Here is a 26,809-nt window from a genome sequence, read left to right on the forward strand (position 1 = left end):
TCGGTATTTAGCTTTACTTTCAATGTCACGGGCCATTGGCCCGAGTATTTTAATGTCGGGCTCTTTATCTTGCCAATGTTGAAGTAAAATCGGTCTTAAGTTCCCGTGCATACCGCCTGCAAAAAATGCAAAAATGGGCCTTTTTGAAGGCGGGTTTCCACCAAGATCTTGAACCGGGCTATCTGCGCTACGGATGTATGTAGCGGGAAGAGTTGTGTCTTTGCCTATTTTGAACCCGGGTTAGCGAGATTCGAGTTGCAAAGAGATCGAATGCAGTTTCCCATATGATCTTTTGTTAGCTTCATCGCCTAGAAAAATTAAATCAACGGTCAAAACCGTTTCGGTTTCGCCATTTGGGGTGTGCATGGGTTGGTTTTGGGCTTAAGCCGAACATAAAAAACGAGAATTTGGCTTCTAGGTTTTAGAAAACCGTTCTTTTAGCTTCGGCATTTGGGCTTGAAGATTTTGAACCGAAACATGGCCTAAAGTATTGAGTTTGGGCCAAAAACTTTGAGCCAAACTTTTTTTTCTGTAACCTAATGATTAACTGATTATTACACATTCGGGCCTATAATTTTTGGGCTACACCTTTTATTACTTAACCTTCAGAAATAATAATTATAATCCACAAACTCAATAACAAAATTCGGTTTTCTCTGTTTTTACGGGTTCAGTTCAGTTTTCAGTACATGCAAAACCGAAACAGAAATTCAGTTTTTGAAAAAAAAAAAAACATAAAACCAAACCGTCAGTTTGGTTATGTTGGTTATTTCATTTTTACGTCAGTTATTTCAGTTTCATGCACACTCCTAGTATATATGTAAACGTACCCAATCGTGACAAGCAACAAGGAAATGATCAGTCCCGTTAGTCCTGTTCCAAAAAGGATATTTTGCAGCAATCAAACTCGTGTAATTCTTTAAACGCTCTTCTAAATCTTTACGGGACTTGAGAGTTCGCTCTTGAGACGTGATTCTTAGCTTTAGTGAACTAAACGGTAGATAGAACAAATGCGCCTTTTTAAGATCTTTTACAACAAAGTTTCTGTTGTTCTCCATTAGTTTTATGAACCATCCTTCTGAAGCATATATTCCCCTTAGTTTTGGATCATGAAAAACCGGCTTTTTACCGTCTTTGTAGATATAAACTTTTAAAGTATTTTCCATCAACTTGTAACTCCTGCTGAAAAAGAGAGATTACAGAATGTCTACCCGAACATGACCCGTATTTTTATCCGTATAAAAAACATCAACAATAAATTTCACACACTTAATAATCAAGTTGTAAGCGTGTTAATAGAATAATCGGATTGGCAGGCTGCAAAAAATGGACAAAACGGGTCATTAACGAGTTAAGTGGATTGACATGGCTAACTAAACAGGTTGATGGGTTGACTTGCTTAACTAAATGGGCTAAACAGGTCAAACCGAACATGGCCCGTTTATTTAAACAGGTCAGCCCAAAGTCGACCCGTTTAACCGATTTATCTAAACATTTGAAACGGGTTGGCGGGTAATAATCAAGTTCTAAAATTGTTAATCGGGTTAGTGGGTTGTAAAAAATGGACAACACGGGTCATAAACGAGTTAGCGCATTGGCATGTTTAACCAAACCAGTTGACGGGTCAACTTGCTCAACTAAATGGGTCAGCCAGAATACAACCCGGGTTATTAACGAGTTAGCATGCCAACCCAAAACATGATTTTTTTCATGTCGTGTTCGGGTCGTGTTCAGATTATGATTTTTTCGGGTCAAATAACAAGAAACTGATTACTGAGACTACTCGAATCCAAATGCCCCTAAAAAATATATTTCACCTTAAAAACCGGGAAAGATTGTGATAAAGAGTACCATCAAGCCCGTCAGTGTTCCCTAACGTTGGCCCGCTCTCAATCTTCATTCGTGCACGGTTAAGTTCCCGGTCACGAGCAGATAACAACTTTTTTTTCTAAAATATGCAAAACAGAAAAATAAATTAGTCAAACTCAAAACCAGTATTTCCTAAAATAGATAATCATAACAATGAGAAAGTCCCTACACTGAAACGAGCAGCAACCGTTGACTCAAGAACCGAAACCATGTAAGAAAACCGTGTTGCAGTTTGACCAAGTTGACCCGAACCATTTTGTTTCACTGCAGTTTGTGTGTTTAAAGATCCATTACTACAATCATACCCTTTACACTCTTCTTCTACTTTTGACGCATTTACCAACAATGTTTTCAGAACTGGACCAGACTCATTACCGTCGTTATTATAAATATCCGCTTCGTTGACCAAAATACCCTTCATTGACCATGTTTGACCTGGTTGACAATCATACCCTTTACATCCTCCTTCTCCTTTTGACACATTTACCGACAATGTTTTCAGAACCAGACCGGACCCGTTATAAATAACCGTTTGGTTGACCGAAATACCCTTGGTGACAGGTGGCAACATAAAAATGTAACTCTTGTAAGGGAAAGTGATTAACTGAGATATAATAATGATAACAGCTACAAGACTTATGATTAACACTAAAAGCTTCAAGATTTGCAGTCGACATAACATTTGTAACAGTCTTTTGGCTTCCATGGTTTTGAGAAGTTGACTAAATATGCAGTTGACTATAACTCTGAGTTCAAATTCATGGGTCAATGTTTTTTCAACTTGAAGTGAAGATTGAAGATAACATACTAATGTTTGGAGCTAAAGATTAATATATGATATGAGTAATAGTGAAATTAATTATATAAGCAAGAAATGGATCAAACAACTGAAAGCTTACCAGATTTTTGATTTGATGGATGGATGTGACTTGTGAGTCAATAATTTTGTTTAAAATGATTGAAGAAATACGCATATGACTAAATATCTAGTGATTCTAATTTCACATTGCGTATATTCTGGTAAAAAAAATTGTATAATAAACTAACTTTTTGGATACTAATGATTGCAATACAACAATGAATAACAATACTTTATTTAGATTATCATCTTAAATTTGTTTGTCTTTTTTTTTATTATTTTTTTATAATTTATAATATTTGATGGGAATGTCTAAGCCAAACTCTGAAGCCATTGTCGGGTCGGTTAAGACAACATAGTTTAACCGGAGTGACATATCGAGACTCTCTATATTTGGAGGGTGTAGTAGCCTAAATACAATAAAATCACCATTCTAAAAAACAGTATATCATTCCAATGTGTTTGATTTTATCTTTGTTTCAATATAAATTTCACATTAAAACAAACATCTATTTAAATCAAACTAAAAACAAATTAAGATATTAAATAGTCTTATCAAAGAGTTAAAAAGGTAATTTTGAAAGGTGCTTTAAGAAAAAACCGAAATTTTAGTTTTAGTTCTGGTTTTCAAGTTATTTAACTTGGACAACATTGTTGTAGAAATCACTCTACACTAGTCGTGTAAGCGGTTAGAAAGAGACTAGCGAGTAATAGGGATTTATTGAATTGTAATTTATATTTAAATTTTTGAAATATATTTGTATTTAAATATAAATTTTTGACAGACTGATAGGTTTAAAAGGAAACCACAAAAAAGTGAAAAATTGATTAAAGAAATATGTCTTTTACATGTAAAAAAAATAAAAAATAAAATAGTTTTACATGTATAAAACACATTTTTACATTATCATTTTAGAGTTTTTACATATAAACACATGTAGAAGCTGTTTAAAAAAAAAAGGTTTACAAAATACACTTTTTACAAAATTAAAATTTTATATTGAAATGTCTTCTACATGTATTTATAAGCAAAAACTCCAAAAGTTTATGCTTGAATTAATTTTTTACATGTGAAATCAAACTTTATATTATGTTTTTACATGTAAAAGATATGGTATTTTAGTTCTCTGTTATTTTTAAGTTTCTCATTAAATTCTCCCCTATATATATATTTCGATTTTAACCGATTTTGATCAAATAACGATTAATCAGCGACTAGTCCGTGAAGTAACGACTAATGCTTAATCTACGCCTAATCAGGAGTTTTATGACCATAATGGTTAAAACTTGAAACACCCATTTGATGTTTCTAAGCTATATCCCAAAGTGAAAAAATATAATAGTTACCACATACAAGTATACAACCATATATCAAAACTGAAGATGAAAATATAAAAAAATGGAAGATGAACGAGATAAGGGTTTAAAAACTCACCTTTCAATTTCCATCTTTTTCATCGTTAATCGTTACACATCAATCATCATCATCACACAAACCCTACAATCTCCATTATATTAATTTTAAGGTAAAAACTTATTTCCCACTTGGGTTTCAACAATTTGTCAATTCTGAGTAATGGGTCAGTGTCAATTTTCATACTTTTCATTGTTATTTTTTCAATCTTTCATAGTTTCTTGATGATGGGGTTGATGAAATATTGGCTTATCTACTTATTTGATCACTTTAAACAATGTAGCATTTACATATCCATTTTGATTGTGATCTGATGTTATATGTTTAAAAAAAAAGAAAAACTGTAAGCAAAATTAAGATTCAAGCACATTTAATCATTTATATCTTGTTTCCTTGGCAATGTAGTACTGAAACTCATAAGATCAAGATCATTGTAATCAGTAAATCCCACCGATATCAAAGCTATGGTAGACCACCTTACCTCTGCCCCGTAGGAATAGAGTGGCTGCTTCCGCTGGCACTCCCGACTCGATAGTAGTTTTGCATCAAGCCTTGGACATAAGGCACATAGCAGTCAACCATCGGCCGGTTGGTGCGTGTACCCTTGACTTTCGGCTACCAACGCCACCAATCGATGCATGATGCATGATTAACATTCAGCGACTTTTTAACGTTATTTTCACAAAATTAGTAAAATAACGTCAAAATTAGTGTGCTTTTTCCCCACCGAGGGCCCACACAGCCCACACATATATACATTATATGTGCACACCACAAGCAGGGCGTACTGAAATTCATAAGCCCGTCTGCACTTTTTTTTTCTTGTTTAGTTTTATAATTATTATCAGAAAAACGGAAATTGTTCTTACTTTGTGAAATTTGGGATATCTGGTAATAGTTGTTGACAATTTTTCCTGAGAAAGATCCAATTTTTGCGAATAAAGCGGTTGACTTGATTATGTCATGGGTGACTTTTAACCCGTTTTACATACCCATTGCTAGCATTGAAATTTGATCTGACTAATTTGGGATCTTTGGTTATCTTTCTTTGCAAATTTTCCTCAAAAAGATCCATATTTTTTAAATAAAGCGAATTACTTGATCATGTCATGGGTGACTTTTAACCCGTTTGACCGTTTTAGCAAAGAAATATGACTCAAGTTGACCCTGTTTGACTTTGATAACATATATGTTGTATTTGCTCAAACAGCCAACAGGTGAAGTAGCTGATACAGAAGTAGCATAATCACTACCCGGCCCGTTCATAATCGAATAACAAGATGACACCCGTTATCCCATCGTCAACAAGCAGTATCTCTCTTATCCCCGGGTGCACTTTTAGTACAACAAAAACCAAAACCGGTTCGATAAAATGTTTTGATTCAAAAGGCTCAACCGAAAGACTGATATCTCTATCAACATCCCTTAGATTATTACCACATGTTAGGACATTCGGGTCCCACAGTAAACCAAGATTTGGAGTAATATTTGCCACTGGGGTGGAAGTTGTTGTGGATGCACCCGTTGACCAAGTTGACCAATTGGACTCCCCTGTGTCGGGTCAAGATTCTGGTCAAACTTCAAAACCAACATCACCAGTTGACAAATTCAAACAAAAATTACGACCCGTTAGAAAGAGTGAAATGCCACCCTTGAAAGATGAAGACTTGGTTCCCGGTGCAACTTTCACGGGTAAAGTCAATCCAATCGTTTGGAGCGTTTGTTGACTTTGGTGCGTTTACAGACGGGCTGGTTCACGTCTCACAGTTAAGTGACGATTACGTTAAGGATGTTTCAAATGTTGTTTCGGTTGGTCAAGAAGTCAAGGTGAAGTTAGTTGAGGCAAATACCGAAACGGGCCGGATCTCGTTGACCATGCGGGAAAACGAACCCGTTACCAAAAACCCGGGTCAAACGCAAGGCGGGACCGAGACGAGGGGAGAAAAGGTACTAAATTTATTACGGGTCAAGAACTTGAAGGAACCGTTAAAAATCTTACACGTTCGGGTGCGTTTATAAACCTTCCGGAAGGTGATGAAGGGTTTTTACCGGCTTCTGAAGAAGCCGATGAAGGGTTTGGAAGTATAATGGGTGATGGGCCATCGCTTGTAGTCGGTCAAGAAGTCAAAGTTCGGGTCTTGAGAATTGTTAGAGGTCAAGTAACGTTGACCATGAAGAAAGATGACGAAAATAAAAATTTGGATTCGAGGCTTCAAGGAAAAGTTTATACCACTACAAACCCGTTTCTTGTAGCTTTTCGTAAGAATAAATATATTGCTTCGATTTTAAATGATCAGGTGAAAGTTGAAGACGATAAAGTCAAACTTGCTATCGATGAAAAAGTCAAAGTTGAAGATGTTTCTGATGAAAATGATAGCAATATTATTGAAGAACAAGTAGAGATACCCCATGTGGCGTAAGGGGCTGAATCGAACAAGTTAACACTCTTTTAGTTATGATTATTATTCGGTTATTCCCATTAAAGTAAAGATCTCTAACTAGTGATTTGTTATTGTTGTTGTTAGATACTGATGTTGCTGCTGAAGTTGTAGAGGATTAAATCGAGGAAAACGACCGAGATCGAAGTTAAACTTGTAGTTTAAGAGTGTGTTTGGAGGAGTCTAATGGTGATCTAAGTTGATTTAATGGAGTTGTTTATGTTGATTTGTAGGTTGAACTTAAAAAGACTTAACATTTTGATGAATGTTAAGTTTGTCAAAAGAAATTTATTTATAAATAACGTGTTTTTTTTCGAGTCTACCAGTGATGGGATTTTAACAGTCCCCAATTATTTAACACTTCAATTCCGACTCAAAAATCACGGAAACCACAACAACAATAGTTTATCGTTGTCTTAGGCAACATAAAAAAGTTGAAGCATTTAAATCAGCTTTAAAAAAACTATTAGCTATTAGAAAGTACACCAAAAAAATTTTGTTGGCTTGACTCGGTCAAAGATGTTTATGTTTAGAACAAGAAATGATTGCACATCAAAAGGTTTTGTTCACATTCTTGAATATGACAAATTATAAGACGGGGTCGTTAAATGAACCCGTTGGTACGTACGCACATGAAAAGACAAAAAAAACTATTACTTACGGTGAATTGGTTGTCGAGTGCAAATGACACTTTTTAAATCTAACTAGGATTTAGGCCCGCGCTTCGCGATGGGACCATTGAACTGGGAAAAAACATACGTAAAAACGTTAAACCACGAACGCGTTGTGAATTGACGCAAATTCATCCTGTATCAGGTTACAACATTGAAACTAAACAAAAGAAATAAACCATTCAATGCCAATATACAACAAATTATCATATGTAAAACCAAAAGATCGGAACGTTATAGTTGTGAACCGATGCAAATTTTGTTAGTATCGGTGGCACAAACATAAATGCGTAAACATGAATTTGTAAGAAACAAAATATATTATAAAGGCGCAAACGTCGAAGCGTGGATATAAAAACATGTGATGACGGGATATTTTTAAATCATGGTAAAACTTTCGATCATTGTAAGACTAACTATAAGAAACACGAAAGCAAAGTTAAAAAAAATAGTATAACCAGACAAATAAAAATGTAAAACCGACACTTACCCAAGTTTAAAGTTTAAAATTTTTGTTTGTTAAATTTTTTTAATTAGTTGGAAAAAAAAGTAAGTAAAGGTAATAAAAACCAAGTGACGGTGTATAGATTTCTATGTATTATTTTTTCAAAGTTAGAATATATATATATATATATAAATATAAATAACAAATATATAGTAAAAGTTAATTAATAAGAAAATAAAATATATTAAAATATTATTAAATTGAATAGTAAAATAAATAGTGTATTTATGAAGGGGAGAAAATCCCCTTTTTAATATATATTCTAATGTGTGAAAGAGTGTTTTTTAAGATTTTACCTTTTAAGATATGTAAGTTACAATTGATTTTCAACATTTTAAGATAGATTTGATATTTTAAGATTTGTAAGATACAACAGATATTTTTTAACAAATGATGTTTACTTTATATTACAAGATATGATCTTTTACATTAAGAACTAACCAAGTGTTAAATATTTTGATAATCAATACAATAATAAATTTATAAATAACGAAATCAAATGATCTAAATCATTGTAATTTACTCTGAATTTAATACACCATAAATTGGTCACACCAAATCCAGTCTGCTCAAAACTAACAAATCATATTCCTTTCCTATAAAACCTAACAAATTCGGATACCCTTTCTTTTCTTATATATGCGGAATCATGAGTCTAAAAACCTCCCCTACCAAACATTCGTGCCACTCCCTGCTAAAAGAAGAACAAACAGCAACACTAACACCATGATGCCGACAACTAGACCCACATTAAGTTCGGCCACAAAAGTTGCTAGACACACCAATATCACAGACATAACAGCCATGGTAAAACAAGCGTTTGTCACGCACCTTACCCAAGGAAGCGCGATGGGTCTTCCGTTGCCATGTGGTAATATGTGACAATGCGCACTATAACCAAATACGTGAGTAATAACATCGCAGCTGCGGCCCAAACATAGCAGTCTTGTGACCCGTCATGTGCATATCAGGTCGCCACCCATTGCCCCATGAGGCCTAAAAACGCTGCCGACGAATCACCCAATATCATTGTTATTTTTTGGTTTAACATTCGAGTGTGTCTTTTCTCTCCCGATTTTAGTTCGTTTAGGATGGAAATTGAAGTTGCTTCTTGATTTTGCATGTGTGTGACTTGGGCCACCAAGTGAGTCGCAACCGCTACCTAATGATCTTCGAATCTCACCCAATTGTCTGTTTCTGCATTTCGGTGAGCAATTTGGGATGTTTCGTCATTAGCCTTCTTATCTAGGAACTTTAAGCTAGTTTCCATATTCGAAATATTGTCCAGTAGATCTTTGTGGTGTGCCACGAGCATCTCGTGGGAGGTAGTTGACTATGGGGCAAGTTCCTCGCGGATGTGGGCCATCTCTTTTAGAAGTTTGTGTCTGGCTAATGGAGGTCTCATTGTTTCCTTCCTGAAATAGAATTAGCTGACAAGTAAGTAAATGAAATTACCTTACAAAACTTCATTGGAAATCATAAACAGTTTACAAAATCAAAATATGTAGTTAAAGTCTTAAAGATCATTAGACAATGTCATTGTCTCATAAAAGATGAAGAGCCTACCTCGTAACCATGTTTCCAGGGTAGCCCATGACTAAGCAAATGGTGAAAATTGAGGAAGGCTCAACCAAATCCCAAAAAGGAAAGTCCAACAAGGAAAGATAAGGATGAAAGAATGGTTAAACAAGTCAAAAGAAGAAGTCAAATATAAAGGTGCGCAAGAAACACTGTTCTCCTGACTAAATGTGAAGCTCGAGACAAGCATGTCTCTTGGTATGAATCAAAGCCAACTGGGTAAAAGAGAGGAAAATGAAGACCCAATGAAAGGATGAAAGAAACCAATGGTCAATGCTCAATAGATAAGGAAGAGAAGAGTTCTTTGGGTAAAGGAGACACCCTCTTCTTCTTTATATGATAGAGGAAGATAGAATGAAAAGAGGAGGACATATAGCTAGAAGAATAAAATTCGGAAGTTTTCTCTCTAGAAAACTTTAGTTAATTGTTGTAATGATCTTGTATTGTATAAGTCCGGAAGTTTGTTAATGTTCGCTCATTTATTAATCACCATTCTCTTTGAGGTGTCATGTTGAATCCAACATGGTCATGACATGTTTCATTAAGGGTTCCAACAATGGCGTCATTCGTGGGACCTTAAGCTCCGACAAAAGGTTACCACCCGCAACCTCTAAAGAATGGCCGACGACCACCATCAAATTCACCTCCACAAAAAACCCACCCTCACTCTTAACTTCTGCCGCTGTCGTTGTCTTGCCGGCAAACAGTTCTTGGTGTTGTCCGTCCACTGTTTCGGCAAACAAACACCAACCCAGATTCTTTGGCGTTGTGTCTGTCACCGAAATCTTTTCCCGATTCTCCGATATTATCACAGAATTCAAGAATCTTGAAATCTTCTCCGCCGAGTCTTGAAAAGGTAGACATGACGATTGTTTTCAACCAACAAGACACATACCCGTTTTCTTTAATTTCAACCACTCCGGCGACATGCCACCACAACCACCACCACCCGGTTTCATCGGAACCAGCACCGTCTTTAAGTCCATAGTGCCCACAAGTACACATCCGTACCTTGAAGGCATGAAAGACACCGGTGGACCGATGTTTGAAAATGAAGATAAAGAAGAGGATGTGGAGGTAGAAGGCATCCCAGGCGAAAGACCCAAGATAACCTTGGAGTTCATACGAACTCGCAAAGAGAGTTCATACAAACTCACAAAGACGCCTTGAAAGCATGCATTGAAGACTAATAGCATGAAGAAAAGATGCACGCCTCTATATGATATTCAGATCTGCACGCGTTTAGGTTCTAAACCCGAATCCATGATAATATGGTAAAAGCTTGATGCCATGTATAATTTATAGATCAAGAGGCTTTTGTAAAGTCACACACACACATATATATATATAACTTAATCAAGCAAGCCATGTATCTTTACTTGAGGCCTTTCTTTTGTTTTAAGTGTTGTTGCAAGAATTTGTTTCTAACACCTTTTCCTGGAAAATTGATTTACAAGTTTCTATACACGATGTGCAAGAGTGCTTAGGTATTTCTTTTTGTTTGTTTAGGGTACGGAAAAATTAATGGGGGTAAAGTTTGGACTACACCTTTATCTTTATCCTTTATCTTTATTTATTATTTTGTTAAAACTTTTCAGTGAGTGGTTCACATCAAACTGTTCAAAAGAAATAGAGTACTTAAATGGGGTAAAGTTTGGACCACACCTTTATCTTTATTTATTATTTTGTTAAAACTTTTAAGTGAGTGGTTCACATCAAACTGTTCAAAAAAAAGTGAGTACTTAAGGCCTTAACAAACAAATACGAACTCGCAAAGAGAGTTCATACAAACTCACAAAGACGCCTTGAAAGCATGCATTGAAGACCAATAGCATGAAGAAAAGCTGCACGCCTCTATATGATATTCAGATCTGCACGCGTTTAGGTTCTAAACCCGAATCCATGATAATGGTAAAAGCTTGATGCCATTTATAATCCATAGATCAAGAGGCTTTTGGAAAGTCATATATATTTTTTGGCTCGAATCTTATGTATTTATATTTAATATACAAAATGAATTATGATAAACTAATATAATATATATAGGATGATTATCATTACAGAACTGTTATATTATTTAAGAACTTGAAGGAACCCTTGAAAACTAATGTTTGTTATAAAAATTTTGTATGTATTAGTTCTTTGAGATTAGTTTTATCAAATTTTATATCTATATCTACAATTACACTTTTGAACATTAGTTTTTATACATATCAATGTTTTGTTTGACACTTATGTAAATTTGTTAGTACATAAATTTTACATATATGTAAACTTGTGATTAATATATGAAATCAAAAAAATTTATATAAAATATGATAAAACAACTCTTAAATAATGTTAATATAGAAAAAAAATTAAAAAAATTTTTTGGTTGTTAAGGGTTTCTAAGAGTTCCTAACTTTTTTAGAGTTCTTAAATGATACCAACAATATATATATATATATATATATATATATATATATAGGGTTTGGATCAAATACAACTAAAATTAACATGCTAAACGCGAGAATCAAGTAGAGTAATTATATATATAAGTAGAGTAATTATGTAATTACTCTATGATTTAATTACATAATTACTCTTCTTGTATTTATAATTACTCTACTTGATTCTCACTTTTAACACGTTAATTTCATTTGTACGTTAACATTCCCCTATATATATATATATATAACTTAATCAAGCAAGCCATGTATCTTTACTTGAGGCCTTTCCTTTGTTTTAAGTGTTGTTGCAAGAATTTGTTTCTACCATCTTTCACTGAAAAATTGATTTACAAGTTTTTATGCACGATGTGCAAGAGTGCTTAGGTATTGCTTTTGTTTGTTTAGGGTACGGAAAAATTAATGGGGTAAAGTTTGGATCACACCTTTATCTTTATCCTTTATCTTTATTTATTATTTTGTTAAAGTTTTTCAGTGAGTTCATATCAAACTGTTCAAAAAAAGAGAGTACTTGAATGAGGTAAAATTTAGACCACACCTTTATTTTTGTTTATTATTTTGTTAAAACTTTTCAGTGAGTGGTTCACATCAAACTATTCAAAAGAAAGTAGGTACTTGAGACCTAGTAACAAACAAATAATGATTTAAAAATAAGTATGTATGAATAGATGTTTGCATGAGGAATATAAACTTTGATTTTACGTATATTGCAAAGCTTCCGCATTAAAGTAAATTTTGCATATTGAAATATCATGCTAACTATTATCTTGGAAATCTATAGATGCCCACGATCTCAACTATTGCAACCATTTATATGGTTTTGAAAGAAAACCGAAAGAAGAACTTTAAAGCATTCTCTAATCGTTCATACCAACTCATGATCTCATTATTTATCGCAAATGTATTGTATTGTTACTACAAAAGTAATAATATTTTTCCGATCATACTCAAGTAACTTAATTTTTATGAGAAAATAAATGTTTAGTAATTGTGTCAACTATAGCCAATTAAGCAAGTCAAATCTTAAGTTCACTATCACTTATAACTTCATTAAAACTCATTTACATGGTATTTCCTTTGGATAAAAAAAATGAAACTAATTGTGTGTCACAAATTCTTTTAGTTTTGAGGAGAGACTTAAAGCTAAAAATGAATTGCTCAAAATTTTACAAGATGTTTACAAAATCTTTAAAACCAATGCATGCTTTGTAGAAAGAAATAGACACAAATTTTGAGAAGAATTAATAGAAAAAGTTATATTAAAAAGAAGAAAAATATTTTAAGATACGATTCGGGCTTCAAAAGGTTTTGTTCACATTCTTGAATATGGCAAATAGTGTACATGAAAAGACAAAAAAAAGTATAAAACAATTAGCAATAGTAAATTTAATTGGTGTGTCATGTACAAATGACGCTTTTTAATTTCGTCGTGTGAAAGAGTGCTTTTAAGATTATAAGTTACAATTGATTTTTTAACATTTTAAGATTTGCAGGTTACCATTGATTTTTTAACACTTGCTCTTTACTTTATATAAGAACTAACCAAAAGTTGAATATTTTGATGATCAATGCAATAAATTTATAAATAACCAAATCAAATGATCAAATTTATTGTAATTTACTCTGAATTTAATATACCATAAATTCGTCAGAACAATTCCAATTCCAGCCTGCTTGGTCAAACTATATTTAATAATAATGTCTTAAAAATTAAATAAATAAATAATGATAATAATAACCAAAGGCCGTTGCTCCATGAATTTCTTTGCGGAAGGACGGGGTGTAAGCGAATCGAACGGACACGAATAAGACCTCGTTCATGTTCGTTTGTTAAGGAAATAATATGTGTACACAAACGTTTACCGAACGAGATTTTATGTTCGTGTTCGTTTATTAAGGTAACGAATGTGTTCACAAACACAAATAAAATCGACAGAATCTAAAAATTGAGACTGATATATTCATCAACGTGAATAATGAAAGCATGTATTATTGTCTTTCAGCTATCAACGTCACCACATGATGCTTAATTAACCTTCCACCACTTTTAACGTTATTTTCATGAGATTAGTAAAATAACGTCAAACTTATTGCAATTTCACTTTTGTCCGCCCAATGGTTCACACATATACACATTATATGCGCGCACCGCAGGCCGGACGAATAATAATAAGAATAATATAATAATAATAATAATAACGGACCCCAAATTATCAACTCAATTAATTACAAAACCACCTTCAAGTCCGCTTCACCTACCTAATAAATTTCTCACCAGTAAATTATTTTATTATTATTATTATTATTATTATTATATTATTTCATCAATAATATCATCACCATCACCGTTAATGGCTCCGATCAAAGTAGGCGATACGATACCCGACGGAACCCTAGCTTACTTCGACGACGATGATCAGCTGCAGCAAGTCTCCGTTCACTCTCTCGCCGCCGGCAAGAAAGTCGTTCTCTTTGGTGTTCCCGGTGCCTTTACTCCTACTTGCAGGTACTTTAATTTTAAAGTTTTATATAATTTATTAAATTATGCTGATAATTAAGTTGTTAGTTGCTTAGTTGTTGGTAATTGGAAGCTTATTAGCAAAGTTGTGTATATTAAATTGCTGCTCAATTATATAGATCTTGTATCAATTTTGGATTTTTAGGGTTTTGCTTATTGTGTCTATGAGGGCCATAGGTGTGTAAAGTGTAAACGAGCCGAGCTGATCCCGAGATAGTTTTAGGAATTCAAGCTCGAGATTGGCTTGTTTAGAGCTGTGTTTGTCAAGCTCGGCTCGGGCTTGGCTTGGTTATCATTTAATTAATTATTTTATTTATACATCTTTATAGTTATATGCATTTGCATATATATATATATATATATATATATGTATAAAATATGTTTTTTTTATAATATAAGTATATGTGATTAATTAATTCTGTCAAATGTTTATATATATTATTATATACAATAATAGTTATTATATAAATATATGAAATAAAAATTATATCTTTATAAAGCTTGTCTCGAACTTGTTTGTTAAATGAGCCTTAATAAGCTTGGGCTTGATCTAGAACTAGTTTAAGCTCGGCTTAGTTTGAGTTTTAACAAGCCTAGTTATTATTATACAACACTTAAACCATTTATATGTAAAAATTGGATTTTTCTTGTTTGAAATTGTAACAAATTTTTGTTGATGATTCGTGCAATGTAGTACGAAGCACGTCCCGGGCTACATTGAGAAATCTGAAGAGCTCAAATCAAAGGGTGTGGAGGACATTTTGTTGATTAGTGGTAAGTTTTTATTAAAACTAGCTTTAACATGTGCTTGATAAAAAGCTGTGTACTCAAGTGATGTTCTTTTTAATATGCAGTAAACGACTCGTTTGTGATGAAGGCTTGGAAGAAATCGTACCCAGAGACCAAGAATGTGAAGTTCTTAGCCGACGGGTCTGCAACCTACACCCATGCACTCGGGCTGGAGCTTGACCTTGCTGAGAAAGGGCTCGGGGTCAGGTCAAAGCGGTTTGCTTTGTTGGTTGATAACCTGAAAGTGGTGGTTGCTAATATCGAATCGGGTGGTGAATTCACTGTTTCCAGTGCAGATGATATCCTGGCGGCTTTGTGAAGTTCTTTATAATGTTTCAAACCTTTTTGTTGTGTCTGAAACTGAATCAATGATCTGATAATTTAGTTACAACAGTTGAGGTTTGTGTTTGAAGCAGTGAATGTATGGATTCTCTTTAAAATAAATGGAATGGATGTTAATTTCATTTGGTTTGGCATTGTTTATAAATTTATATATAAACACTCTTATGACTGCATATTTCTTGTACACTACTTTTCATTAGTGTACATATTCGTCTGCTATTCCAGCTAAATTGACGCGTATTCATTATTCAAGTAGCTTGCACGTGGGAAGAATGTGTTGTAGCGTTATAGATAGTCTTAGTATTTCATCAACGCAAGTAACATATTAAAGAAAAGTGTACCCACCCTTGCAATTCATCAAAATTTGAATAACCAACTTCAAACAAGTGAAGATTGAAACAAATTCAAGAACTTATCCCAACAACCAATACTAGAAATTCTGTTTACAAACCAATATCCTTCTTATTATTGTACCACCACCATTGCCTATAGACGAGCCCGAGAACTTGTAGCTGTCGATAATGGTGCACCCTGCAACACCGACAAATATAGACGATGATCATTTAAAATAAAAATAATAATAATAAAAACCCGACAAACAAAAGCGAGTAAAGAAGTGAACGGTTGCGTTCTCACCAATGGTACACCACTTTTCGCTCTTTCCTCAAGAAATCTCGACGGCTTATAGAAATCACTATATTTTTCAGACCATTTCTTGAGACTTGCATATATGTGTTTAGGTCCAACTAAATCTCCCCAGAACACAATACCACCACTGCATTAAATTTAAGACTCTTAGATATATATTTTTAAGAAACAAGATGGATAATAAAGTTTAATAATTTGGAAAACAATCACTCATATTAAGAACTAACCGGTAAGAAGGAAAGCTCATCCCAAGAACAAATGCAACATCAAGATCAGAAGCCCGAACAACGACTCCTTCTTCTAGAACACGACAAGCCTCGTTCACAATCGGAAACAGTATCATTTCAACTATTTCCTGATCGGTAACGGAAATAGGCTGCAAAGACATATTTCAAGAAACATATTATTTACAAGTTCTTGCTATTCATCTATGTCATTTAACAATAGTTTGGGTTGGGCCAAGGTCAAAAAGGTCATTTTTTTCCAAACGAGTTGAGTCGGGTTGGGTTGATCCGCATGTACTATAAAGTCCATATTTTTAAAGAATTAAAATAAATAGTGCGTTAATTATGATAACAGAAACAATATTATGACGACAATACACATCTTTGATTAAAAATGCATTAAAAAAACAAACTTTTTGAGCAACTTTCAACCTGTTTGAAACGAACGCACGACCCAGATTGACCCATTAAAATAAATGGGTCAAAATTGTGATCTCACCATTTGAAATTTATTTACAAGTTCTTACTATTCATCTAGCTCATTTGACTAGAGTCTCGGTTGGATGGGTCGGGCCAAGGTCGAAAAGGTCATTTTTGCCAAATGGGTCGGTTGCTTTAACCTGCGAGTACTATAAAGTCCATATTAAAAAAAACGAACGTTGGGCAACTCTCAAACCGTTTAGGATAAAAACACAACCCAAAACGACCCATTTGTCTAAACGAGTCAAAATGTGACTCGCAAAGTGACAACTCACTTAGTTTATGGAATAAAAATCCTACCTTTCCTCCAGGCATAATGTTGACTAGTCTTTTAGACTCCTCGATAACCGAGTACACTTGGGGATCAGGTTTTGGCTTGCTACCTTTCTCATAAATATAATACCCTTTTCCATTATTTTTACCTGAACAATTAGTCACGTGTTAACTAAAAGCACCTTTCTTTCAAGATCATGACTTTTTTTAGAAATATTCAAGAAATTACCATTTCGCCCGCTCTTAATCAAGAGGTCAACGAGAGGAGACCGGAAAGTACGGTCAGGAAAAGCATTGGCAAATTCTTTACCTACAGCGACAGCTACACCATATCCTGCTAAATCTTGAAGTCTACAATCACATATTCATACAACATTATTCAATTTCCCATAGTCTGACACTTTGACTTTCAAGGTCAACTTATAAGAATGTATCCCTATTTGTATGTTTTTTAAAATGTTCAACCACATTTTTGATTTTTTTTTAATTTCATTAAATGGTTATAAGTTTGCTCCTATTAGTCAAAGATTGACTATCAAGGTCAACTTACTAGTTGAAGTTGTTTGTGTCAAATTAAAGAGCATATCTTCTTTTGACTATACGTATGTTTCTTAGAATGCTCAATTTAGGTATTACAACATAAAACGATAAATTAAAATATTCATATCAATTTTGAAGTTAAAATTGACTTGTTTGACTTACTGAAAAGGTCCCATTGGGAGTCCAAAGCTGCTGATTAATCTATCAATTCTGAACAAATCCACACCTAAATGAAGCAAAATATGTGCACCCTGTGCGTACGGAAAGAAGGTGCGGTTAACAGCAAAACCGGTACAATTTCCCACCACAACAGGAGCTTTTTTTATAACTTTTCCAACTGTCATAAGGTCTAAAATCACTTGCGCAGAAGTCTTTTCTGTTCTCACTATCTCTAGTAGAGGCATCACATGAGCTGGGCTGTAATCATTTCACAAAAAAATAAAAATAAACGTTAGTTCAGAATTCCCCGTCGTTCATTAGTATAGGTGGCACAATGGGTAGGACAATTTAGTCGACTCATTGACCGTTTTTGCCAAACTCAATATTCCAACATTTTTGTCATAAAAAAAACTCCTGATTTTACCTATATAGTTTGCCAAATTGCTGTTGTAGAACTGGTTTTGCCATATAATATGTGAGAACGTTAAAAGATAAATTTTACAAACTTGAAAAAAAAAAATCTTTACTTTAGTTTGCATAGTTAAAAATATTTATTTAATGTTACTTCAGATGCCAGGTTGAAACAAGTTATAAAATCTAAGTTGGTTGCTAAAATGGGTCATCTTTTTCGAGTCTGCAAAAGTGCATCTCTACTCTTTATATAATTTTTTTTTCAAGTTATTTGCTTTAAAACAAAACATAGATAAAATAGTTCAAAGATATGGAATACGAAGTGTAACCTAAAGAAATGTGCCCCCACAACTCGATCTTTAGAGTTTATTTTCTCGCCAACTAAATTGAGATCAATGGTGGATGTGTTGGTTGCCAAAATGCAATGAGGCGGACACGCTTTCTCGATCTCACTAAATATCTTTTGCTTCAATGGAACATTCTCAATAACAGCCTGCAATAGGAATAACTCGATCAAGATAGTCAATTTAAGAAAACATTAAGCATGTGGAGTCGTATCAAATGATGGTTTCATAAAGTTTATGTTTTTATTTTAATAGGATGTAAAATACTTGGTGAAAAGTAAAAGGAGTCTTTTAAAAGAAGATGATCAAAAAAATGATATATACTAGATAATGTCTTCACTAAAGTTCATATTTTTATGTTACTAAGATGTAAAACAATTAGTAAGAAACATTGTATTAAAAAAGATACTTGATTAGGCAAATGCTGGAATTATATTTGACCAAATAATGTTTTTATTAAGTACATATTTTTATGTCATTAGGATGTAAAACAGTTTGTAAAAGACAATACTTTAAAGATAAACATACCTCTATAACCATATCCACATCTCTAAATTCCGAGTAGTCTAATACACCTTTAATCAATGATGAGGCTTTTTTGGCTTGGGCCGGTGCTAACTTCTTTCTTGCAACCAAACCTCGAACGTTTCCTAACAAAGAAAATGTTATCATGGTAAGCGTCGTAAAATTAGAAAAACCATATATCATGGTGAATAAATTACATTAGAGGTTTCAAAATGGGTCGGTTGGAATACGGGTCAAAACAACTATATAAGTATACTTTGGTGCAGATTAAAGATTCATAAAAATACAAGTATTCAATACCTTCTACGGTTTTAAGTCCCTTTTGAAGATACTCAGAGTTGACTTCCTTAAGAACAACATTTATATTACCAAGAATTAGGGCGGTAGCTATTCCCGAGCCCATTAAACCTCCACCGATCACAGCAACCTTCTTGACAGCCCGTGGCTTTAGACCAACATCGGTAACTTTAGGTACCTTTTCATTAACGAAAACAAAATCAAAATTTCGTAAAGATTTAAACATTCTTTAAAAGAAAAGGTTATAATAACTGGAACAACAAGTGTACCTTTGAGATTGCACGCTGTGCAAAGAATATGTGAACAAGACCTTTCGATGTGTCGGAAAGAACAAGCTCATTAAACACCTTAGCCTCCTGAAGAAACAAAATCATAGACCATTAATTTAGTCAACGCAAATACCATCAAAAGACTGAATCATTCCGAGGTTAAACAAGCGCGAGCCCGAGTCGAGCTTTAAATAAGCTTGTTTAGTAAACGAGCCCAAGCCCAAACTTCACTTATCGAGCTCAAGTTGACTCGCCACTCGCGAGCCTAACCGAGTCTTTTATTCGTATAAAGTTATTTAATGTTTATAAATTATGTTATATAGAAAAATTATAACTAAAAATATATAAAAATAATTTTAATATACATAAATTAATTAATAAATAATAAATAAAACCAAATACCTTCAAAACACCGGCATGTCCACCATGAACAATGCCTTCCTCAATGACATCAAGACATGCTTGATGTTGTGGCATATTTGGGGCTATACGTTTAGCTAATTGTCTAGCGTTTTTAATAATCTCACGTGCTTCAGATAACGAACCGATCTTGTCGGTTCGATGAAGTGAGCGGACCCACGGTTTACGGGCCTCGGCTATGTCTAAAGCCCATTGTCTAGACACTTTCAGTAAATCTTGAGGAGGGAATATAGCATCAACGAGCCCTAGCTTGTAACCTTCCTCAGAGAGTATCGGTTTTGATGTCTACAAAAAATAAAGTTTATGTTAAAATAGATGTAAATGGGTCAAAATCACCACCTCTAAATTGATAAATAATCAATATCAGATAATCAACAATAACAAAACGTGTTGCAAGAGATACGCGTGGATATATATTATAAACTCACCAACATCATATCAATCGCCTTTGACAGCCCCAAAAGCCTAGGAAGTCTTTGTGTACCTTAAAATTTCAAAACCATATTACATTATTTAATAAACTTATAGCTTACTTCACAAAATCATAGCAACCGAATTTTAAAAATGTATGCTTTTCAACGTATATACTTACCTCCGAAACCGGGCATAACACCAAGAGATAATTCAGGCAAACCAAGTTGAGTTCTTGGAGCCGCAATACGAGCATGACATCCCTACATAAACCAACAAGATAAATAAATAAAATGATAAAATGATTTTTTTAAAAAAAAACAAAACTTAGTAAACAAATTTTGATACACCAAAAGTACAAACCATTGCAACTTCTAGACCACCCCCGAGCGCAAGTCCTTGTACGGCAGCAACTATGGGTTTCTTGCAATCTGAATGTATCCAAAATAATATAAAGAATGTGTCAACAAATGCATAACTAAAAACCGAAAAGGAGTATGGAAAGGTAGAAAATTGTAATATTAATATATATAGAAGTATAAAAATAAAACCTTCAAGTGTGTTGCTCACGAGTTCAACGGATACATCAGGTAGTTGAGATATGTCTCCTGCAAAGAAAATGGTTTAGATTTTTAATATATGTTTAAGAAACACAATATATAAAAACTAAAGAAAGGATATATAATGAATTCATACCGCTTGCATGAACTTTTTGAAAAACATTGATGTCGAATCCACCGGAAAACCTCCCATTCTTGCCTTCATAAAAAAGGATAAATCAAAATTAGTCATGACCCGACTTGAAATATGACACAAAAATAATCAGGTTTTGGGTAAAATATCTAACCGTTTAGAAAACGGATTTTGTTTGGTTTGGCCTATTTATTTAGATGGTTCGTGTTCGGTTTGACCTGTTTAATTGATCGTGTCGCGTTTGGGTTGCCAGTTTAACCTATTTAGTTAAACAGGCTGACTCACTAACCCGTTTAACCCATTTTTTTACAACCCACCAACTCGATTAACACGTTTACAACTTGGGTTATTGCCCGCCAATGCGTTTGAACGTTTAGATAAATAGGTTAAACGGGGTGTGATTGATTACACGAAGTGTGAGCGGGTTAGGATTGATGTTTTTACCAAGAATAAAATACGGGTGGTGTCTAGCTTGAACAATTCAACCAGCAGCCCGACACGATTGACACCCCTACTCCTAAAACACATCAACTATTCAAGTTTTTAAGGGGTGTTTGGATTGTTTATTAAAACTTCTTATCTGCTTATTACTATATTAAATAAAGCAGTTTGCAATAAGCAGCTTCAAAGTTCAAACTGCTAATTCAAAAAAATTATTTCACCAAAAATTAACCAAATAAAAGCAGGTTTGATAAGCAATCCCAACACCTTCAAACAACTCATTATTGTACTCAAACATAACATCCACATAAGCAGTTATAGCAATCAAAATCCCAATTCCCAAACACCTTGACTAAATTCACTCTTCACATGAATTCCTTCAATATTCACAACAGTTTTATCTTCAACTTTTATTAAATCATGTTACCATAAGATTATCAATTTTACCAAAACTAAAGCTCGAAAAAAAAAAAACTTTAAATTCATTGAAAATAAAAGGATGGCTTTAAGAAATTACCAGTCAAAACAATGGCTAAATTCTACTAAAAATGCGTTTAAAAAAACTCTGTATTCAATAAAAATAAAAACTTTAACCAAGAATTTACCAGTCAAAACTATGGCTTTTACATCTTCTCTCCTGATAGCCTCTGCAAATTTCTTCTTCAACCCAGCAAGAACTAAACAAAACAAAGTTATAAAACACAAACAAATCAAATAAAATCCCCAATTAGCAGAGAATCAATCTTTTTACAAAATTCTAAAAAAGAATCCAACCCAATGTCAATTGAATCAACCCAGATCAAATCAAACAAACCACATGCAACAATCCAACAAAAAACCCATGACTAAAATCAAAATAAAGATTGCTTGATGAGATGATATAACTATACATCACAAAACAATAACACAAATGAATCAAATAAAACCACTAATTAGCAAAGATTTAATCTTTTTACAATAATCCAACAAGAGTAACAAAAAATAATCCAAACAAAGCTCAATTGAATCAACCCAGATCAAATTAAACTGAATTTAGAACTAAACAACAACACAAATGAATCAAGAATCAATCTTTTTACAAAAATCTAACATGGGTACCAAAAAATAATCCAAACAAAGCTCAATTAAATCAACCCAGACCAAATTAAACTGAATTTAGAACTAAACAATAACACAAATGAATCAAGAATCAATCTTTTTACGAAAATCTAACAAGGGTACCAAAAAATAATCCAAACAAGGCTCAATTAAATCAACCCAGACCAAATTAAACTGAATTTAGAACTAAACAACAACACAAATGAATCAAGAATCAATCTTTATACAAAAATTTAACAAGGGTAACAAAAAATAATCCAAACAAAGCTCAATTGAATCAAACCAGATCAAATTAAACTGAAATCAAGATTTTTACTCAGATTTTAGAGCTAAACAATAACACAAATGAATCAAGAATCAATCTTTTTACAAAAATATAACAAGGGTAACAAAAAATAATCCAAACAAAGCTCAATTGAATCAACCCATATCAAATTAAACTGAATTTAGACCTAAACAATAACACAAATGAATCAAGATTCAATCTTTTTACAAAAATATAACATGGGTACCAAAAAATAATCCAAACAAAGCTCAATTGAATCAACCCAGATCACATAACATCAAAATCAAGATTCTTTGATGAGATGTGTTAGCTTACTTGGTAGAGCTAGAGCATTAACTGGATGGTTAGAGATGGTGATCAGAGCAACACCATCAGAACCCACATCCATGGTGACATTAACTTCTGTCATGTTTTGGTTGTTTTGGATTAGTACGCAATGAGAGTTGAGTTGATAAAGAAATGAGAATAAGATCAAAGAAAGAAATAAAGAATTGAATTGAGAAGATTTGTCACGTGTGTGTGAGTGTGAAGTTGACTATTTGGCTCACAAACCTAGGCGGCTATTGGCCGGTGGCCACGTGGGATATTGTTGTGATTATATGTATAGGATTATGATGATTATTATCATGTGTCTATATATAGTTCATATAAATCATAATTAAGGTAACTAACAAGGTTACGGGTACACTTTAACGTGTTAAAGTTGAGTTGGAATTGTTAATGAGGCGTGACATCGAGTAAAATGTGAAATTCGTTAACAACATAACGAGGATGAATGGCGAGGGGTGAAAGTTGGATGGGGCGTTAATAAGGTGAGGGTATTTTTTGAGAGCGTTAGTTAATGGTCGTTAAGAGCTGTAAATAAGTGATGTGGAGTTATTGTGAGTGAATGTATAATACGACTTAACTATTTAGGCTATGTGTTATGAGATGTGTGAAATGTGAGTTCGTTGGGTGTCATGTAAATGCCACATAGTCATTTGAGGCTTTCACATCTCACGCTCATTTCTATATGTTATGGTGGGCTAAATATGTAAAACGCAAAATCTGTTAGCCAACCATCCTTCTCACGGGTTATGGTACGTTTTATTGACAAAGTATGAGGACATGGTTCTTTTTTACTACGCGATTGTCTTAACACTGTCAAAGCATTGCTAGGGCCAGGGATGGCCCCGCCCCCTTACATTTTTTTGCGTAATAGTATAAATTTACTCGGTTTAATCCAAAATTTTTATACCTAATTAGGCTATATATACTTGCCTATAAATTGGTCAATTATCCGACCCTATATTAATCAAACCCCATCATAGTTCAATAAAAAGGTCTATTAATGACTCAGGACAAGATCGTCAAACAACTCATTAACCGTTCAATAAACAATACAATACTTTACAAATTGGGCTATATATCTGGATTCACCTGTAAATGGGCCAATTACCCGACCCGACCCGAAAACCATTAAACTCCATCATATGTGAAACAAAATTAAAATCTTTAACTAGGGTTTTAATTAGGGTTTCTTCATGGCGTCTTCAACAAGAGCTGCATCAAGATTATGCTTTCGTCTTCAATCGTTAACCCCCAAATTCACCACTAAATCTTGCACTGATTCATTCATGCAATCGGCATCAAAACCCCAGCTTTCTGCTTCATCTCGTCGTATTTCAAGGTTTGATTTTGATTGATTTCAAACCCTTAAATAATAAAGTTGTGTGATTGAATTGAATTGAATTGAATTGATATCTGGGTTTGGTGTGTTAGGTTACCAGTCCAATTGGGTGCATTGATTACCATGATGCCGTTGCATACTGCCGTTGCTTCGGCGTGTTTGAAATCGGGCTTGTTGATCGAGTCGCATAGCTGGGGTTTAGTCCCTCAAGGTTTGATTTTTATACTCTTAATTAATAATGCATTATCAGTTATTACTAGTTACTGTACTTTTTAGCTTTAGTTATCGTTTTCGGGTCGGTTATGTGTGTTCATGCGTAGGTTATGTTCACGAGTCTAGCCAGAGTGGGTTCGAGCTTGAGCTTGAAATTAAACGAGGCAGCTCAGCCGGCTCGCTAGCCAGTCATTTATATATTTTTTTATAACTATATATATTAATAGGTACATATATATTTAATAATTATTAACTGATATATATAATTTTATGAAAAAAAGTAACTAAATGACATTGTTTTATATATAAAGTTATTATGAAAATAAATATACAAATATAATTATAAATATATAAAAAATTAATTAATAAATATTAAATGAGCCGAGCCCGAGCTTGAAAAACTACGAAACGAGCCGAGCTCGAGCTTTATAAATAAAAATCAAAACGAGCCGAGCTCGAGCCTGGTCGAGCTCGGGCTCGGCTCGGCTCATTTGCACCCCTAGTTTAAAACCAAGTTTTTTTAGCTAGTTTTATTCGAGCTTTTATCGAGCGAGCCACGAGCTTGAGCTTCGAGCCACGAGCTTTTTGAGCAGCCCGAGACTCGCTACTATCGGTGCCGGAAAACACACCGAGCGCCAAGTGACGCTCGTAACTCGGCTCTGGTACGCGCTTCACACATCTTTGCATGAGTAACCGAAGTCAGTAACGCGTTCTTAAGGCCGGCTATGCCCTTTCTGGTGTCGGTTACGGGCATTCAGCGTCAGTAGCGTGGCGCTGTTTACGAGTGTACCCCGGCTTTGGCCTCACGAGTAATCGTGTTGTCAATTACGTGTGTTTAATGCTTTTTACGGGCATTTAGGTGTCGATTATGTGCACGGCCTTAGTTACATGTATATAGATGCTGGTTATGTCCTTCCGGTGCCCGTAACGTGTTTGCACAAGTAATTGGTGTCGGTTACACGTGTTTAAAGTTTAATGCTGGTTATGGGCGTTTAGTTGTAAGTTTCGAGTGCTTAAATGCCGGTTACGTGCATTATAGTGTTGGTTATGCGTGCAGAGCCGATTACATGTATCGGGCCGGGAAAAATGTGTGATCTGGCACCAGTACGCGCTTAACCTATATTGTAAGTGGAAAAGAGTAACCATTTAACTATCATTTAGTTATCTTCTAAAGTTTAGAGTATTGGTTAATTTTTTAAGGTGACATAAGTTTTTTAGGGTATGGATTATCAATTATAGTGTCTACCATTGCATTTGAAAGTAATTAATTGATAGTGTTGAGGTTTCGGATAAGCAATTTGTAGCGTTTAGGTCTATGTTTTAAAAAATGGGTCATGCTTAGGCGATAGGGTACTCAAAGCTAAGGTGGGAGGAAAAGGTGTACGTGCACGTCATGTACGAGGGCACTTCGCGCACATGATGCATGCGCCTTTACCTCCTGCCTTTGCTTTTAGGTTTTTATCGCCTCGGTGCGTCTCACTTTTTAAAGCACAGACCTGAATTATATAGATATATTACCCGAGACTTGAATACTATCAACTAAATGCTTTCAACATGCAATGGCAAACTGTGTTGATTCTCCAAACCCTAAAAAAATTATTTTCCATCTTAAAATTACTAACGTTTTGAACTTTAGGAGGTTATCTAGGTTTTGGTGCATTGAAATAATCAAAATATGGTAACCGTTCTAACATACGATCATCAGAACTTCAAAAGGCAAAACCTCATGAAAACACCATTATTATAAGTTACCACCAGTTATATTATTCTAATAATTCCGTCACGTTACTTCTTAAACACAATGCTAAATAGGGTTCTCATAAATTATATATTCTCTTCAATCATTGCTGAGTTGATCAACCCCCAACAAAGGTTATATATAAATACTTTAACACCTTAGTGAATCTTGTATTGACCGTGGATAGGAGTGGCGTTGAGTTGATTAGGATGGCCACAACGGACAATATTGGTTGCAAAT

The 26,809-nt window shown here is 34.1% G+C and overlaps 2 protein-coding genes and 2 pseudogenes across 3 annotated transcripts; 2 read left to right on the top strand and 2 right to left on the bottom strand.

The window, feature by feature from the left end:
• Nucleotides 1-6: 6 nt before the first annotated feature.
• Nucleotides 7-2,590, bottom strand: LOC143559354 (putative glycosyltransferase At5g03795; annotated as a pseudogene). Its single transcript, XR_013139925.1, has 4 exons — nt 2,039-2,590; nt 1,818-1,948; nt 831-1,179; nt 7-308 (listed from the first exon to the last, which is right to left on the bottom strand). The product of XR_013139925.1 is annotated as a putative glycosyltransferase At5g03795 (transcript).
• Nucleotides 2,591-5,380: 2,790 nt separating this feature from the next.
• Nucleotides 5,381-6,562, top strand: LOC143559392 (polyprotein of EF-Ts, chloroplastic pseudogene; annotated as a pseudogene).
• A 7,570-nt stretch (nt 6,563-14,132) lies between these two features.
• Nucleotides 14,133-15,552, top strand: LOC143559379 (peroxiredoxin-2-like). The gene is made up of 3 exons (XM_077047975.1): nt 14,133-14,287; nt 14,994-15,073; nt 15,154-15,552. Exons 1-3 carry the CDS (start codon nt 14,133-14,135, stop codon nt 15,405-15,407), a joined length of 489 nt encoding a protein of 162 aa, XP_076904090.1. The 3' UTR covers nt 15,408-15,552.
• Nucleotides 15,553-15,764: 212 nt separating this feature from the next.
• Nucleotides 15,765-23,442, bottom strand: LOC143559378 (peroxisomal fatty acid beta-oxidation multifunctional protein AIM1-like). The gene is made up of 18 exons (XM_077047974.1): nt 23,265-23,442; nt 22,171-22,242; nt 21,128-21,190; nt 20,983-21,039; nt 20,795-20,862; nt 20,613-20,694; nt 20,449-20,504; nt 20,003-20,305; nt 19,601-19,687; nt 19,335-19,509; nt 19,038-19,159; nt 18,495-18,658; nt 17,758-18,012; nt 17,285-17,406; nt 17,083-17,204; nt 16,306-16,454; nt 16,067-16,205; nt 15,765-15,961 (listed from the first exon to the last, which is right to left on the bottom strand). The coding sequence occupies exons 1-18, from the start codon at nt 23,356-23,358 to the stop codon at nt 15,917-15,919; spliced, it is 2,175 nt and encodes a 724-aa protein (XP_076904089.1). The 5' UTR covers nt 23,359-23,442; the 3' UTR covers nt 15,765-15,916.
• Between the last annotated feature and the right edge of the window lie 3,367 nt (nt 23,443-26,809).

Source organism: Bidens hawaiensis, unplaced genomic scaffold (assembly GCF_021521415.1).
Source record: "Bidens hawaiensis isolate Kalapana, Puna unplaced genomic scaffold, B.hawaiensis_p1.1 tig00019814_1, whole genome shotgun sequence".
In the NCBI taxonomy this organism is placed as follows: domain Eukaryota; kingdom Viridiplantae; phylum Streptophyta; class Magnoliopsida; order Asterales; family Asteraceae; genus Bidens; species Bidens hawaiensis.

What these genes read in the sequence shown, in the direction of transcription:
- LOC143559379 (XM_077047975.1), top strand. Translation starts at nt 14,133, where the DNA reads ATGGCTCCGATCAAAGTAGGCGATACGATACCCGACGGAACCCTAGCT. An exon ending in GCCTTTACTCCTACTTGCAG is followed by an intron (nt 14,288 to 14,993) that starts GTACTTTAATTT and finishes CGTGCAATGTAG; the next exon opens with TACGAAGCACGTCCCGGGCT. An exon ending in GGACATTTTGTTGATTAGTG is followed by an intron (nt 15,074 to 15,153) that starts GTAAGTTTTTAT and finishes TTTAATATGCAG; the next exon opens with TAAACGACTCGTTTGTGATG.
- LOC143559378 (XM_077047974.1), bottom strand. Translation starts at nt 23,358, where the DNA reads ATGACAGAAGTTAATGTCACCATGGATGTGGGTTCTGATGGTGTTGCT. An exon ending in GACATGCCGGTGTTTTGAAG is followed by an intron (nt 19,688 to 20,002) that starts GTATTTGGTTTT and finishes TTGTTTCTTCAG; the next exon opens with GAGGCTAAGGTGTTTAATGA. An exon ending in ACATTATGCCTGGAGGAAAG is followed by an intron (nt 16,455 to 17,082) that starts GTAGGATTTTTA and finishes ATGTCTTTGCAG; the next exon opens with CCTATTTCCGTTACCGATCA.